Below are 17,151 nucleotides of genomic sequence, written 5' to 3' on the forward strand. Positions count from 1 at the left end.
ACAATAAAACTCAAAAACATTACATACAAATTTACTTAAATTTGAGTTTTGACGGAAAAAAATTAAAATCTAACTTATAAACTTTAATAAACTCAGAAAAAATACACATATGCTCAAAAACAAATAAAGTTTGAGGTAATAAGCTCAGAAAAAATACAAAAATGCTCAAAAATAAGTAAAATCTGAGGTAATACATCCGATGTATGTTCCTTTTTCTTATGGGGAGCTCATGGTTAAAAGAGCAACAGCTAAGGCTAAAGAGTAGAAATTTCGAATTTTGTACGCCGTAGATTTATACTCCATAAATTGTGTACAGAGATTCAGATGTTTGAGATGGGAAGACGGAAAATTAAAGATCAAACAAAATTAAGACAAAATTAGTTTGTAGCAAAATAAGATAAAACGGCCAAAACAGAAATAACAATCATAATGTTAAGAAAATAGTTTGTTGGGAGAGGTCTATCAGGGCTACCACCGAAACCTTCATATTCTGCGCGAATCTTCTGCTTCATAGCATCTGATAACTCTTTCTGCAATTCAATTAAGCAACACAAACTCAATTGAGTTTTATTCAATCTTCGTAGTTTTAGATGTGGAGACTAAACAACTAAAATAGCTTCATCTTGTGTTTTTAAGTTGCATGAAAACATGACACTTGTGTGTGTTATTTTAATCCTGCAGAAACGATGAAAAGCGGTGAAGATGAATAATGTGTACACAATCGAGTTGAAAGAACATGTATTTACGTATCAATCATCAGTAGAACAAACCTGGCCAGACGAGTACTTTGCTGCTACAAACTTCTCTGGAGCAGCTTCATCCAATGAGAAACCCTGTCATCCAATATTCTTTGTTTTAGATCATAAATGAAAATTTGTCTAATAATCATGGATACTCTGATTTAGTTAGTGGTATCGGTGTTTGTGCTTGGTAGGCTTCAAATAGAAAAGGAATTCCAGACTGACCTCAGGAGGGTCGAACTTGGCTCCAAGGTTACTGAGCTTTGCGTGTGCTTCAGCATAGTCCTTGAAAAACGCCTCCTGATCTGCAGCATATTTCTCAGCATACACCTGCAGTGCAATTACAACAGCGATTACGACAGATTAAACATACTCCCTCCATTCAACTCCACTTTACATGTTTGTTTTATCACGTTTGCCAACGCGACTTTTACGCGGTAAATATCTTTGGCTACGTATTTGCAAAAATTATAAAAAGATATTTTTAATGTACTTTTAAAGACGAAGCAAATAAGATCCCACATGAATATATTTTAACTTATGTATTGAGAGAAAATTGAAGTTGAAATTTGAAAACATGCAAAGTGGAGTTGAACGGAGGGAGTATATAGGACTTGATGTAGTGATTGTTACATTTGTCTTTGACACTGTCTTGCTTCTTTTACCTTGAAAGATGGGTCTTCAAAAAGAGCAGCATCAGTTGGCAAGACAAGCAAATCTTCATCTCTCTTTTCTTTGATGTCCTGAAATAAGTCGATTCAAATCAGTGCACGGAACAGGCAAACATCTTACTTTGACGAGTTGGTAATACTCAATTTATACAAACCTTGAAGTAGGAATTATCAAACTTCAACCATTGTGCTGTCCACGACTGTCCACCAGGAGCTCCTGGGCCATCTTTCTGAAATATGACAAAAACACAATTCAGTATACCAGTAACATAAAACCAAGGGAAGAGAGCAATTTCATCCCATTTCTAGGAATCTCGAAAATTCTTATAGAGAAGGTGCTCAAGGGAAGACTATAATAGGAGAATGATAGTTAGGTTGGAGAAATGGACAGCAACTACAAAGGCCAAATACCCAAATGGCGATGGCCAAAGCGTCCGGTTTATCTAAAAGACCCACTAGATGCCTTACATGGTCAACCCGTAGACAGATATTTTCACAAATGAAAGGCAGATTATATATATATATACACCACTTAAAGCTTCTTAAGATGAAAGTTAACACAGCTACTTCAGAAACTCGTACAAGAAGATGAAATTCAGATTACTGTTTCGTAGAATTTCCACACAAAAACAAGCCTTATAAACTCCTCAACCAAAAGATTCAATTGCTTGTAGTTTCTCATCAATTGGAAGATTACTTTTAAAGGCAACATGCCTATATCCCCAGTAATGTCCTAATGTTTCTATGTGAGAGCTTTAGGGAAGTTCTATCACGATTTTGGGACAAAAAAATACCAAGTGATACCAGTTACTATTGTAATATTACAAACATTGTCATTACTAAATCCAACTTATATTCCATAATAAAAAGTGTCAAGTATTTACTATAATTAACTTAACAATTAACCCACCCTCTTACTATCAACCACCCTAGCTACCACAAACAGCCACCATAGTTTAGCCAAATAACCACCCCAGCGCATTGACCACCCATCTAGCCTGAACCTTCCAGCCTAACCTCCTGCATCCTTACTCCGCCTAAACACCAGAAACTTCCAATGTCCTCTATACTAGCCCTGATCTCCTCCTCCCCCGCTCAATTCCAATCTGCTCCCCCGCTCAATTCCAATCTCCTCCTCTATACAAAAGCAAACATCCTACGCAATGAGGCCAGGAGGAGGAGTACAATCTATGTATATCTCGTGTATCAGACCTCCTGAAATAGTTACCCCAAAGTCCTAAAGTCTACCTTCGTTGTCCCAAAGTACTAGGAAGCATAGGAGCACTGAATTATTTGTGATGACAAATAACAACGAGAGGCCATGTTTTGGGAGTCTCACCATAATATAGAATCCAATGGGAGGAAGTATAAATAATTGTATTCCCTTGTTGCATAAAATAAAATGACATCCTCTAACGGCTCAATTATCAGTTTCCCAAATATTTTATCATATTCAGTGATCTCCAACTTATACGTACTGCATTTATTCCAAATTAATAATCAGTAATGAACTAATGAACTACACCCCATGACATATATATTATGAAGTACGAAGCATATCATTACTGAACGATATAAAGTAATAAAGATTTATATGACTATAATGCTGACAATGTACGTTTTCTACTGAGATCTGACAGATTTGTGCCCCAACAAAAAAATTACAGATAAAAATTACCGTGTATTTGGTCTCTGGCTTTCCCCAACCACTGCGTTCTGGTCTTGATCTTCCCAATGTATGTGCTCCAGATAGCGCAACTATATCCTATATGGACAGCATGAACAAGCTAATTAATAAGAACTGTTGGTAAGAAGATAAAACTTGTAAAAGAGTTTACCGAACCTTGTCACTGAGACCCATTCTGTAAAAGACATCACGTAGATGTTGAGCAGGTGAAGGAGGTCCAGCATCTGAGCAACCAAATACCACGAATCGGTTGAGGAATGGGGAAGTAAGAGCAACAAAAACAACATTTGGGATACGAGATCTAAAAGTACACAATGTAGATGTGTTCTAATACATAAATGCCAAGAAGATAGGAGATTATGCAGAATAATCAGGAAGCACAAGACTACAAAAATGCATACTTTTTCTGTCACAATTCATAGATGGAAACAATTCTAGATAGAGAGTACATAAACATGGCAGTTTATTTATCAAGTAAATTCACTCTTTTTTCCTGGTTCTAACATGACGGCCTGTAGAGTTTTCAACACAATCTGACATCCCTATACATATCTTTTTAACCATGCTAAGATCAAAGACTTGTGCAGTTCAGAGGTGAAAGTTTTCAAAACAAGGTATCTAAGATGTAAAAAAAAAAGAAAAAAGAAACGAAGAAAGAGGTGTTCTCTTACCAGGAAGTCTCCCTTCTTCTGGGCACTGATCGGGTCCTGTTACATCAACTCTTCCATACTTCATTGGTATTTTAGGACCACCGGCCTCCTACAAATGTACACTAACTTGAATCACAGGCCTGCAAGTCTGCAACACATCACCACGTACAAGGAATAAGAAAAGGAAAATACCTCAATTGCCGTGGCACTGGCCAACTGGAATAGATCCGCATAAGTGACTCCAGAGTACTTGTCTTTGATTGGCTGAATAAGTTTCAAGGCATTTACAAGACCTGGTTGTAGAACCCGTATATTAATTCATGAATTCTAATAAAAACACGGATATGTTGAATCCATAATATTAAATCAAGGCCACGACACCAAAACATGACCGTTTCACAAAGGTTCGATCATAACCGCAATCGCTTTTAACACTATGGAAGACACTTTGAAGTCATAAGAATGGGTGATGGGGCTAGTAATTACCAGCATTAGCTCCATGTTTAAGTTCAACCTCAAAGCGGAGACTGCCATTAGCTCCACCTCGTTGAGGCCAGTCTTGGATATCCTTATTGTAAGTACCTGAATCATGCCATCCTAATCGGACCTACAGAGTACAAACCCATACTATTCAGCAATCAATTAATTATACATTGATACACCAACAACATTACCCTACGACCCCAATGCTTCCACCAAAGGCCCGAGTGGTCGGATAAACGTGACAGATGTACAGTCTTACACTCTTACCCCTATCTGTTTCTAGCTGAAACATATAGGAGACTGAGTCGAGAATTGCACCTAATAATAACTCAACTAATCTAGCTTATACTTCTTGGTATTTCACAGCCAAAGAATGTTACTCTTTGACTCCGCAAAACATAAAACAATTCAATTACACATCTATGCCTAACTTAATAAACTGATGAACGGCAACCAATTGCTTCATTTGTTCCCATCATTATCCACTAACCAAAGAATGCTATTATTCGACAGACAAAAGAAAATCAGTTACAGCAATTATCGTGTAAGGTCGCTGTAATGATAAGTTGATAACAATAAATGAGGTGCCTAAGCATTACTCAGTCGATCTTCCAGGAAAAATTGATATCAATTACACATTGATGCTTGCTTATCATCAGTTCATCACATTAACGAAACTCAACCATTTCAATAATTCACATTGCTTCATTTATTCCTATCATAACCCAAGACCAAAAAACGCGGCAATTCAACTCCGTCAAAACCAAAAAAACTCAATCACACATTGATACTCATCAATCACAAATCAACCTAACAAAACACTATATAATTTAAATCCTGATAAATTCAGTAATTCATGCTTGCTTATCACCAATACACATCAATGCTCGCTTATCATCATAAATTGACGAAACTCAAACAATTCAATAATTTACATTGCTTCATTTATTCCTATCATTATCCAAAACCAAAGAATACGACTATCCGACTCCATCAAAACCGAAGTAAATTAATCAAACACCAATACGGCAATACTCATCAATCATAAATTGACAAAATGCTTCATTTATTCCCATCTTCTTTCGCACTCTTCATTCTTCAACTGCTGCGGATTAGAAGCGTAACATTTTGTCATTAAATTGCGATTAGAATCTGACCTATCGAATATTGAAATGCATACCACCACCTCTTTCACTGCTTCTTTTTCGCATGAACAGATTCAATATCATACGCGTCGGTCTCACACATTTCATCAACGACAACGACAATGATGAAGCGCAAACAATTCAGTTAATTCACATTGCTTCACTTATTCCTATCATAATCCGGAATCAAAGAATACGACAAATTCGACTCAATCAAAACCAAAACAGCTCAATAACCTAAATTCAACCAAACAAAACAATTCCTATCATAATCCGGAACCAAAGAATACGACAATTCGACTCAATCAAAACCGAAACAACTCAATAAACATAAATTTAACAAATATCAACCAAAACAAAACATTAATCAAACAATAAAAGCTCACATACAAGGATAGGATGACAAAATGTGGAGTTCAAAAGCGATTTAATATCCTCTTTCGCACTCTTCAACTGCTTCGGATCAGAAGCGGAACATTTCGTCGTAAAATTACGACTCGAATTTGACCTAATCAAATGCATTCCACCTCTTTCACTACTCCTCCGCATGAACAAATTCGACACCATACGCGACGGTCTGACGCATTTCACCGACGATGCAGATGATGACGAAGATAATGATGAAGATGAGTGGATTAGGAATCGGCGAGTGGTGGTTGTTGCGGCGGCGGCGGCGGTGCCAGTTAGGGTTGCCATTTTTTCTGTGCGATTTAGTAGTTGAATTTGGAGTAGAGTATTTCAACAAAGTGTGATTTCAATAGATTAGTACGGAGTATTTGGTAGTTTGTTATTCGTTACTTAAATTTAGTTGGTGACTTTTAAGTGGCTTTCTGCCCACACACATCACTGCTCACGCGATACGGTCTATCTCGATGTCGCCGCACACAAATTTTGAATGAAATGGGTCGCGATTGTATTTGAATCTTTATTTTATATTAGTAGATTATTAGTTGAGATCTCGTGCTAAAGCATGACATTTGTAAGTTAAAGCATAATATTTGTGAGTTTGGCTTATATAAATGAGATGTACACTTGTACTTATAATAGGTTGTAATGTGTTGATTATAATGTTAGGTATATTATCAAAAAGAGTGCAATATTTAAATGACTTTTAGATTAAATTATTTTTGTGCGAACCTTTTTTTATTATTAAAAATAATAAAACTCGACTATTATGGAAAAACATAATCTAATATAGGATCACTACTTTGTTATTGCATTGATCAGAAAAATTTACAGATTTCAATATACACCAAACAAATTTAGTGAATCATATCTTTTAAGAAACGTCTCCATATCATCTAGAGTAAAGATTGGTGTTTCATGGAGGTGAATGTGATTTATGACTTCTTAGATGTAAAACGTGGCAGAAAGGTAGTGATAGTGGTAGTGGATTGGAGGTTGTTTCAAGTAGTAAGAACTAATCACAGTGACTGATGTTTTATTTTGCGGGTAAATTAGTGGGATGGAGGGAGGGTGCATTTGTGGAGGGTGATGAGTTTAACGAGGATAGTGATAATAAATAAGGTTATTTATCAGCAAAATATCGCTTGCATTAAAATATATAGGTAACATGAATAATAACAAGAAACCTCAAAAGATCATACTGATAAACTTAATCTTGACCTCATCAATCCAAATTAAACTAAAATCTTAATTCTAACAACATTGTCGAGAGCAAGGGTTAGTTTCCATTGGATTGTGGATTTTTCTAGAAGTAGGGGTTTAGTTTTTCACTTGGTTGGATAAATTTGAGAGAGGTTTCGAAGACAAGGATCGATCTTTCAAGGGATGGGATTGTTTTAGATCATGTGTGTGAATATGGTTGAAAAATAGGGGTCCGCGTGAAGGATTTTGTTTCAAATGAGAAGATGGGGGGCAAGACTATTGTTATAGGTGGTGTCATAAGCAGCCCCAACCACGTAGTGTTGCGTTGGAATTTGGTTCACAAGGTACGTCTATAGTTTGACCGGGAGATATAACATTTAACTACCTGTAAATGTTTTTACGTAACTACCATTTGCCCCCCAATCACTTATTAATATTTTAGCATGGCCCACCACTATAGTCATTCAATTGGGCGGGAAAACATTTAGAATTTCTTATTCTTTTAGTTTAGTGGGGATTATTAACAGAAGCATATTATAAATGACATATTTGCTTGACATGTTTGATCAGTATATTTCATTTAGCAGATTTAGTAGAAGTGTCTGGTAATGAGCGAGTTTAGGTCAATAGATTGTTGTATCCATGTGTAAATAATTGATAGATTCATTTTTTACAATCTACTCCTATTAGAATGAATATGTTGGGGAGGACAACATATTGGGAGCTTAATCTACTGTTTCAATATATCATCTACCAAACACATAAATTATAAAGTAAAATTGCTTTATAAAAAATTACTCGCTCTATTTTAGTACTCTATAGATCTTTCTACTTGACTTTTTGTTATCTCAAGATAATACTTTAACCGTAGTTTTAATCATTAATATATTACTAATATTTTTTTGGTTGAAATAATAAGTTTTCAAAAGATGATCATTTATGTAAATATTTTATTATCATACCATGACTTTGTATATTCTTTTAATGTGTATTTGTGGTCAAAATTTTACAACTTGACCTTAAAAATCAAATAGTCAGATTGTAGGGAAATGGAGAGTGTAAGTGGTACATTATATTATATTTTAGGGTTAAATCTAATTAGAAATGGGAAGAGTATGAATGTATGATATTATACTCTGTATTTTACGGTTAGATTTGCTTAGGAACGGAAGAATTATTAAAGTGGTAGAGTTTGTAATAAATGTCTAATAAAGTATTATATTTTTTTTATTATTAAGTTTAATAGAATAAATTATGTGCATATCAAACTTATTATTATATGGTGTTGCAGTAGATTTTGGAACATCCCATACAAGATACAATTTGTTAGATTAAACGAGTTTCGTTATTCTTAAAACTATGTCTAACTGATACATCCTCGCAAAGGATGTATGAATAAACACCGGTATTACAGTAAGCTATGCTGATTACTGAACCATGTCTAACTGATAATGACCTGATTCCGGAAAGTTATTTGGCAAGAAACCGTGGTTAAAACTTAAAGTGATTTTTTTTTTTTTTTTTTTTTTTTATTTGACAACGAACTTAAAGTGAGTATTGTAATGAGGTGCGTATGTTGCTATCAGCTTCGGGCTTCAGGAGTAACAACTAAAACCGCTTCTGTCTGGTTGTAAATTTGTGTCTGATATTCACAAAATCTGATACAAAAACTCATATAAGACCGATGTATGGCACATACTACAACCCCTTCTCAAGTTATGCACCTCATTCGATATAGTTATAATAACTATGTTGCACCATACAACAGTCTCATATAAGATCAACTGTTCTCACTGCTGATGAATGTGGCACGGCACTCCAGCAATGGAACAATGATATCTTCATCTCTGCTTCATCAGCAGATAGAACAGTTGATCTTATATAAGACCGTTGTATGGCGCAACATAGTTATTATACCATAACGGTAAAGCTTCATTACAAGCAAAAAATCCAGCAAAGGAACAGTGATATATTCATCTCTGCTTCACCAGGAAACATGCACTGGTGCACAATGCATCTTAGCTCCTTTTTGGCTCTTATTCAAGAATTTCAACAGCAGCGTAGAGTTATTAATTGGTTTTGTTTCGGCACAGGTGGGACATCAAGCATTCGAGCATACACGAATATCAAGACATTAGGCAAGAACAGCCCAGCTCTTCCTGAATGACAGCATGGGTACAGGGTACAGGGTACAGGGAACAGGGACATATCAGCAGTATAGGGCTATAGGCTTGCATTCCTTGTACAGTTGTACCAGATTTCCGATAAATCAATAATACTAACTCCTATGAATATCTAAGATCATCGGTGCTAAAATGCCCGAAAAAAGTTCAATGTCAAGTAGCTCATGAAAACCTCACATTTTCCTTTAAAAAGAACCACATATTTCCCCAAGAACGTCAACAAAAGATGACTATCATTTATCAAACCGTATGAAAAGTGAAAAATATCGTCAAAGTCAAATAGGAGATTAAAAATGATGTACAGGATGGATTGTTTGATATTGATTAATGATGAACTGCATAAATTTGATGTTTACGCTTACATCTATATCTATATACGGAGTATATAATAATACAAAAGGGTATTATAGACTTACAGTTAATTGAACATGGAAGGTTGTAATCGTATAAAAGAGAGTAAGAGACACAATTGGCAATGGTACACAAACATGCGTGATGCTTCTGCTGGTCTCGCTAAAAAAAAATGAGATGGAGCCGTGGAGGGAATATGAAACCGGAGAAGAAGTGAATCTTGAACGGCAGGACTTTCCGGTGAAGAAAATACAGGTAGTCAGGTACAAATTAGCATCATAGCCAAGTATTAACTTTTTTTTTTTTTTTCAGTAACATTTGACAAATATACATACAATGGTCGCTATGCAGGGAATGGCAAGCCTTGATTAAAAAAGGCATACCTGGAAAGGCTGATAAACGGTCTGTGATGAGAATATATTTACCCGCTTTGTTTTTCACCCGTACCAACTGGTGATGCCTGATCAATTTTCTTGTCCTCTGCATTACGAGAAGCAGCAGACAGATCCTTTGATTCTGACATTTGAGGCATATCTTCCTCAATAGGAAGGGTTCGCTTCGAGCCGTCTAATGCAACACCAAGAACAATGTTGTCATCTAAAGCAGGTCTTGCAGTTGACGGGGGGTTTGCACCATTTTCACCATCTCGCTTTGGTACACTACTCTCATTTTCATCTACCTTTTCCTCATCGACTGCTTTTTTTGAAGATTTCATTCTACTCTCGCCATTTGTTTTGTTTGAAGGTTCAATTAGAAGGAAGGGATAGTTAGCCGCAGCAGCAGCAGCAGCTGCTGCTCCAGGGAAGACGCTTTCAGAAAATGGAACATTCTCAGTATCAGCTTCAGTAAAAACTTTTCGTATCGTTCTGATGGGTGTCGCAAGTCGGGCACGATGATGGCTGACAACTCTCAAAAGATCTAGGAGTATTGCTTCCTGTTTCAAGAAAAGTTTAAAAAGACAAATTTCTCATTACAGACCAATAGCAGATCAGAGTAACAATTGACAGACACCAGAATGAAGAAGAGTGCAAATTAAAAGTCCAGTTTTTTTTTGCCTCCGACGAAGAAAATAATAAAACTTGCAATGGGGATGGTGATAGAAAAACAATCCGACTCATATCTTGTTATAATACCCCAATGAATTCATAGAGGTTAATATAAATTGCACTAAAGTGGAATCTAGGAGTATATTGGAAGGACCATAAAGCAATCAATTAGAGAGTGAGGTGGAAAAATGAATGAAAACAAAAGAACGGTTTAAGAGACGTCTCGATCAGCTATATAAAGACCTAGCAGTAGCACATAGCACCCAATGTGTCCTTTCTAGGTGCTCTTTCCACTCCTTCCAATACCACAGATGTCCATACAAAAACCATTGAACCGGGTGAATTTCGCAAAAAAGGCATTAGAGGGCTCGATAATACATTTACAGGCTAGTAGGTTTCAGCTAGATCAAGCTCCATAAGCTAATCTATGAACAGAAGGAAATGTACTAGTATTTGACGTAGCAGGTTCAGCAAGCAGTAATAATTTGATTAGCATCAGTAAGAATGTAAGATTAAACCATAGAAGACGAGATACAAAATGTCACATATAAAGGTACGAGTATTATAGAATAGATCTAACTTATCGTCAGTGACAAGAAGTTACCTTAACACACAGGTACTCCTCAAAGCGTGAAGTCTTCACGAAGCACGATATCATAATCTGCAGAAAAAAATTAATGGGAGAATTATAAGCTTGATTCCAGTGTAATTCATATGCAGTGAGGACTTAAGGTCCGCATGAAATGTACTCAACTACTTTGTGTACTTTTGTATCGGAAATTGAGTTTTGCTACAAATTTATAACTCAATGAAATTGAAAAACTAATATTAAGTGAAGCATTCGTGAGCTGATATTAGTTGAGGTGTTGAACAAAATAAGAAATTTATTTTTATTTTTAATAATAAGATAATCCCTGAATAGCTTCATTTCCGTTTACCATGAAATTATTGAAACAGTTAAAGGACATATTTTATCATCTATGATAAATAAATGGCGGACTCAAAAAGAGAAATTTGAGACCCTATGTGCAACACTCACTAGGAGAGCCTGGTTCTCCGGGTTGATATTGTCCAGGAAAACCCTCCTATGCAACCTCTGCTGCTCCACTTGGGGATTTTTAGCCAAAACCTTTCGCATGTCAGCTACAATAACCTGTGTGCAGACAATGCTCAAAAACATGTCAAACCAAACACAAAAGCCAGGACTTCATGCAGTATAACTAAAATACGAAACAAGCTTGCACTCACATTAATCTTGTTGACATCCAAGTGACTAACAGCAATGTGGGTCTTAATACGCCAATGAGTTTTTTGGGTCAGATTTCTGACGATGTTAACTGTGAACTTGTGGTTTGGGATATATATTGCTTCTCGATCATCTCCTCGAATGATTGTTGGTGACCACCAGCCGACATGCTGAAACAATAATAGAACAATTACTCGCAAATAAGGTTCTCTTTGATCCGGTATGATATATCAATCAAACACATTATGTACTAATACGAGAGATAAAATTTACCTCTACTGTTCCAGAGACTTCATAGCCTTCTATCTTTGTTTGAATCCATTCATTTAAAATAAACGGTCGTGTTGCATGAATCATAACGCTAGACAGAAAATTTGTGAATATCTGTGTTCATCATGAGAAAAAATTGAAGTTCAACTAATTACTCGAGATGGGAAAGACAACAAGGATATAATCATTTAAGAGATGCAGGAAACATAAAGCACCTCACGGCCGGCAAGGGTGAGCAAAACTGTGCCGAGACCTCCGGCAGTTAGCCACTTTTGAGTAGAGAAACCAAGCAATTCCATGAACAGGGAAACAGATGCCACCCACACAGCAGTATAGATCGCTTTTCCAGCAAATTGTAAACCCATCTGAGCAAAAAGAATCGGAGTAAAAGAAAGTTCCATTAACAATCATCAAAGCTAACGATGAGCCAACTTGTAATAAGTTCCTAACGCCCTAAAGGAGGAAATGAGAGCCATCATCCCACAAAGGCTTTTGCCCACAGCGAGTAAGGCAGTAAAATGTACACAACCTTACCCTATGTTAAAAAAAGCAAAGAGGGGTTCTTTTCGGTGAATGACTTTAGTAAGTCGTCTTAATATATTCCACCATATTCCAAAGCCAAAATTATTCAGTCCTGATTGTGATAGATAATTGCAGTGAAGATAAACAGGAGACTACACAATAAACCCTCTCACAGATCAAAAGCTACTTTTTATTTTAAAATATACTCCATAATTGTCAAAGCATAACAAAGCTATTCACAAGCACAATGAAGAAACTTTGCAAAGTTACATCCCTGTTAGCACAAGTACATTGGGTAAACCTTAGATATAATAAATAATAATCAGTTGATTTCATAATGAGTACATGATGGTAAATCAGAAATCTGTAGATCTGTACTAGGGGATTACTGAATATGTGATCAAGATACCAACTACCAAATATCGACAGAAAGAAAGGTAAGAATCAGAACATACATTTCTCGTATCAGAAGAGTCGCTAGCTTCCACAAAGAATGTCTGAACTTGTTGAAGCAAGCTGATCCAGAAAACGCTATTAGAATCAATAAAAGGAACTACACCCATGTTAAAAGTATACGCTGTCAAGAAAATAAAGAACCCCCTGAAAGACTTGGCCATTAATAGAATAGGGAAGAAGTATAGGTACACCTGGAGTTTTAGTTATATCGCAGCTATTACGGGGTTTTGGAGCCACATACACGTCTGACGAAGGGACATACCATACCGCCACTGACTCAATGAATTTAAAGAGGCTCCTTCTATGGCAAGGAATGGAAGTCGGATTTATGTAGCCCCATGCCCCCCATGTATACAATTGTAATGAACTACAAGTTTCAGCATAATTACTATAACTAAGAAGGGGCTGATGCCATTGAACTCTTAACAGGAAAGACAATCGACTGATTCACTGACAACTACTATTATATGAGAAGTTTAGTTTGACAACACAATACAATGCTAGGCTTGTAGCAAGTGTACGAATGTCCCTGAATCAATCTACTCAAATGGGTGTAGGCATATAGCAATTTATTAAACATTCAACCCAACAGCGTAAGCCAAACAACTAGGCATCGTCCCCAAAACAACAATACCACCTTAAACAGCCTTTCAATACACTTCATAGTGAATCATTGACCTTGAAATATACTCGAAGCTCAAAGGCAGAGGATTATGTTCACAGTGCACCTTACCCAGACAGGCAATATGCGAAAGCAACCATAGTTGATAATGATCGTGTAAAATGCAGAATCCGCTGCTTAACAGCCTGGCTGGCTTCTGCTGGTAAAATTATAGGATCCAACGCTCTGAAACAAGACGGCTAGAAATAGTAAAGAACATGTCTCTTCACCGATGTACACTAAATAAGACAAACAAAAGAAGCATAGAGACTATCCATATTACGATATAGCATTCAACTCACGCACCTACAAACGAGCAATGCCCCACTCCACAAAAGCAATGGTTGAACATATGAAGTCGCAAAAAAATATGTGCTACTTTTTTTCCAGCTGCCCGCGTTTTTCTAAAGATATAAAGAAAGCAAACATAAATCATAAAATTAGACATCATACACGTGATACAACTGAACACGGGCAAAAGGGAAAAAACATAAGGCACATACATGAAGGAAAATACTCCAGCCGAGTCGCATGAGAGGCAGAAGTGCCCATGCCAAAGCCATAACGCCTATAGCTGGGATCAACTTATACACCACTGAGGTTGAAGATAAACTGCTAAACACCCTGCATAAATGCCCCATTAAATCACAACCCTTGACATTAGCAAAACAAACACTGGCCTACTAAAACGAAGGATACCTCTTGAAGACAAGAGGAGCATTTTGAATCAAATGAGATCCATTTGCTCCACTAGGCAACAAACTAGATTTGCACTGGAACGCCTTAGGATTGGAGAAGCTACTACTTTTCTTTGTAAATTCCTGAAGATTACAACCATATTGTACCTGTATATTGTAAAGTCAGTTGTCAATTGTCATAAGTTAACAACTCACGAACATCACATCTATTCATGCATAAAACCATTGATTGAACATCTAACCATCAGCTAAGGCTTTTTGTTGAGATAGCTCTTTCGCGTGATATCAGACTAATCGGAATCTCAATGTGACAAATGACAATGACCCTGATGATTCAAGTTCAAATCCAACAGCCTCATATTTCATAAGTGGAGTTTCAACAAAAGGTGTGTTAGTGTGCAAACCCATGTCCCTCGGTAGAATAAAGATGGAAGATCATAAGTGTCTACAAAATATAATAGTACGAGGCCTTTTGGGAAGGAGCAGAGTAAATCCGTGAGGGCTTGGCCCAAAGCGGAAAAATATCGTACTATTATGGATTATGTGGACACAGATGGAGAGGCCCAACACGGGATATTAACGCTTCCGCATAACAAGGTGCACTAGGGACTTAGGGAGGCATGTTACGATATAAAATCATTGATTGGTCACTCACTAATACAGTTGTTCCATAAAACGTATGCCATTATACATTTATACTTACACCTCCAGAGTAAATTCATCAGCCGAACAAAACTAAATTGCAGATGATGCAAATTATATACCTAAAATAGATACGTAGCAAGCACTCCCTCCGTCTCAATCATTTGTTTACCTTTGATTAAAATACTCCTCACAAAGAATAAAAATGGTACCCATGAGCACTTAGATCAACTGGCAAGGGGTTGTACTAGCTTAATCAGAGGTCTCGTGTTCGAGCCCTGAGAACGCAACAGTGTTAAAAGTCATGAGGGAGAGCTTTACCGCCGTAGTGGTCCTACCCAGCTCGAATCCGGATTAAACCGGATGGTTTATACCAAAAAAACAAAGAATAAAAAGGGTAAACAAATAATTGAGACGGATGGAGTAAATAACTTAGGCCTATTCTTTTGGACCGCACTTGCCTAAACTAAACTGAACGGAACTTAGCTGAAATTTAAGCTCAAAAGAACGGGGCCTAAAAGATAAAAAAATAACAACAGTTAATAATTATACCTTAAAGTGGTTCGGAATTCCAGAAAGGCGGAGTTCATATGGCAATCGTAAAGAAGAAGCCACCACCATTGTTACCTACTTTTACCTCTCCTACAATAACCAACAGTAAATATCATCAATTCCTATAATTACAGTTCCAATAACACGCAGTAAAAGTAATTTACCGTGATCAAGAGCAAATTAGTACTCCGTACAACTTAATTAATATTAAAATAACAGCATTAGTGATAATTCAGGTAATATACTTAACTTGTAATCAAAATTAAGCATCAAATGAACAATTACAATTACAACTAAAGAATTGCTTACTTTATTAGTAGTCTCGCTGCGAGAGCACCTGCAACGAGACGAGGCGAGGGGATTAGTCACTGTTGTCGACGGAGAATACCCAATTTACAAAAAAAAAAAAAAGAATTTGGATTATAATTAATACTAGTTAATGTTTAATCTGATCTAATATGCGGTGAACTGAAGCCGCCGGGATGATTAACAGAAATTCAGTAAATTATTGTTATTTATTTATAACTTCCTAGAAATTGGAGTTTGGATAAATGGATAAATTAAATAGTTTCCCCCAATTATTTTGGGTAGTTACAAAGTGAAACGCATCGTTTTACGCTTTATTACTAGTCATAATCATTTTTTGCTGTGTCGTGTGGTCTTTAAAAACTCGCGTGCGGATTTATATGGCTCACTACGAGTCTACGAGGACTATTCTATCCGCGTGGATAGAGGCATAGAGCGATCACAAATACTATCCTACAACCAGTTGTATAGTAGGATTGTACAACCACCTCAAAGTTGTTGAGCTATTTTACAAGTTATTGAGCTATTTTATGAAATTATCGAGCTTAATAATTATTCTGTTAAACTCAATAACTTTGTATCATAATTCGATAATTTTGTTAGTAGAGCTCGATACCTTTATAACAAAGCTCAACTACATCAAATAAGTTGTATATACAACCAGTTGTATAGAGCGATCGGCTCGTCTTTTTCTAACGTTTGTTTTTAGCGCGAAGACAAAAAAAAAAGGTACACAATAATATGTTTTAAACAATACACGAAAAGAGTAAAAATGACTTGCTCATAAGATAATTACACACTTGTATAGTTGTATGTACCTGAAACGAAAACGTAAATAAATGACTTACTTCCTCCTATTCACTATATTCTTCCCCTTTCCTTTTTCCACAAGGAATAAGAAATCGATTTTGGACCACACAAAAGACACTACCCCACATGTAATTTAATTTGGACCACACAAATCAATCCAAAAAAGGAAATAGGGAAGAAAACCCGAATAATCCGAATAAGGAAATAGGGAAGAAAATGGTGAATAGGAGTGAGTATTAGACAACCTTAAAAGAAAAACGTATAGAAATGATTAATAGAGAGTAGAGACTATCTATTTTGCTATTAATATTTCTATTTTCTAATGACTTGCAAAGTTGCAAAACTTGTACCGTATCAAATGCAATTATTTTTTCCTTGACAAAAACCAATTACCCTTTTCTTTTGAGTAAGAACAAGGAAAGAT

The 17,151-nt window shown here is 36.3% G+C and overlaps 2 protein-coding genes across 5 annotated transcripts; both read right to left on the reverse strand.

The window, feature by feature from the left end:
* Nucleotides 1-264: 264 nt before the first annotated feature.
* LOC141604741 (putative L-ascorbate peroxidase 6, chloroplastic/mitochondrial) lies at nt 265-6,274 on the reverse strand. 2 transcript variants are annotated; one of them, XM_074423221.1, is made up of 11 exons: nt 5,767-6,274; nt 4,235-4,355; nt 3,941-4,041; nt 3,770-3,857; nt 3,255-3,322; nt 3,090-3,176; nt 1,567-1,641; nt 1,406-1,483; nt 966-1,070; nt 771-833; nt 265-675 (listed from the first exon to the last, which is right to left on the reverse strand). In XM_074423221.1, the coding sequence occupies exons 1-11, from the start codon at nt 6,070-6,072 to the stop codon at nt 670-672; spliced, it is 1,098 nt and encodes a 365-aa protein (XP_074279322.1). In that variant the 5' UTR covers nt 6,073-6,274; the 3' UTR covers nt 265-669. The 2 variants fall into 2 exon arrangements, with proteins under 2 accessions (XP_074279322.1, XP_074279321.1); XM_074423220.1 differs by having other exon boundaries at nt 265-530; nt 5,767-6,269.
* Nucleotides 6,275-9,431: 3,157 nt separating this feature from the next.
* On the reverse strand, nt 9,432-16,299 carry LOC141604745 (mechanosensitive ion channel protein 2, chloroplastic-like). Of its 3 annotated transcripts, XM_074423226.1 has the most exons (14): nt 16,045-16,133; nt 15,921-15,948; nt 15,612-15,701; nt 14,419-14,564; nt 14,223-14,343; nt 14,026-14,123; nt 13,792-13,905; nt 13,058-13,118; nt 12,296-12,445; nt 12,084-12,194; nt 11,813-11,980; nt 11,604-11,717; nt 11,169-11,225; nt 9,432-10,452 (listed from the first exon to the last, which is right to left on the reverse strand). In XM_074423226.1, the coding sequence occupies exons 3-14, from the start codon at nt 15,678-15,680 to the stop codon at nt 9,940-9,942; spliced, it is 1,722 nt and encodes a 573-aa protein (XP_074279327.1). In that variant the 5' UTR covers nt 15,681-15,701; nt 15,921-15,948; nt 16,045-16,133; the 3' UTR covers nt 9,432-9,939. The 3 variants fall into 3 exon arrangements, with proteins under 3 accessions (XP_074279327.1, XP_074279326.1, XP_074279325.1); XM_074423225.1 differs by lacking the exon at nt 15,921-15,948 and having other exon boundaries at nt 15,612-15,733; nt 16,009-16,299; XM_074423224.1 differs by having other exon boundaries at nt 15,921-16,190.
* Between the last annotated feature and the right edge of the window lie 852 nt (nt 16,300-17,151).

This window comes from Silene latifolia, chromosome 10, assembly GCF_048544455.1.
Source record: "Silene latifolia isolate original U9 population chromosome 10, ASM4854445v1, whole genome shotgun sequence".
In the NCBI taxonomy this organism is placed as follows: Eukaryota; Viridiplantae; Streptophyta; class Magnoliopsida; order Caryophyllales; family Caryophyllaceae; genus Silene; species Silene latifolia.

Coding starts and splice junctions, on each gene's coding strand:
- LOC141604741 (XM_074423220.1), bottom strand. CDS start 6,072: ATGGCAACCCTAACTGGCACCGCCGCCGCCGCCGCAACAACCACCACT. Junction 4,356..5,766: donor CATTTTGTCATCCTATCCTT/GTATGTGAGCTT, acceptor TGTACTCTGTAG/GTCCGATTAGGATGGCATGA. Junction 3,177..3,254: donor GAATGGGTCTCAGTGACAAG/GTTCGGTAAACT, acceptor CTGTCCATATAG/GATATAGTTGCGCTATCTGG.
- LOC141604745 (XM_074423225.1), bottom strand. CDS start 15,680: ATGGTGGTGGCTTCTTCTTTACGATTGCCATATGAACTCCGCCTTTCT. Junction 14,344..14,418: donor GCTCCTCTTGTCTTCAAGAG/GTATCCTTCGTT, acceptor GCATTTATGCAG/GGTGTTTAGCAGTTTATCTT. Junction 11,718..11,812: donor TGGATGTCAACAAGATTAAT/GTGAGTGCAAGC, acceptor GTCTGCACACAG/GTTATTGTAGCTGACATGCG.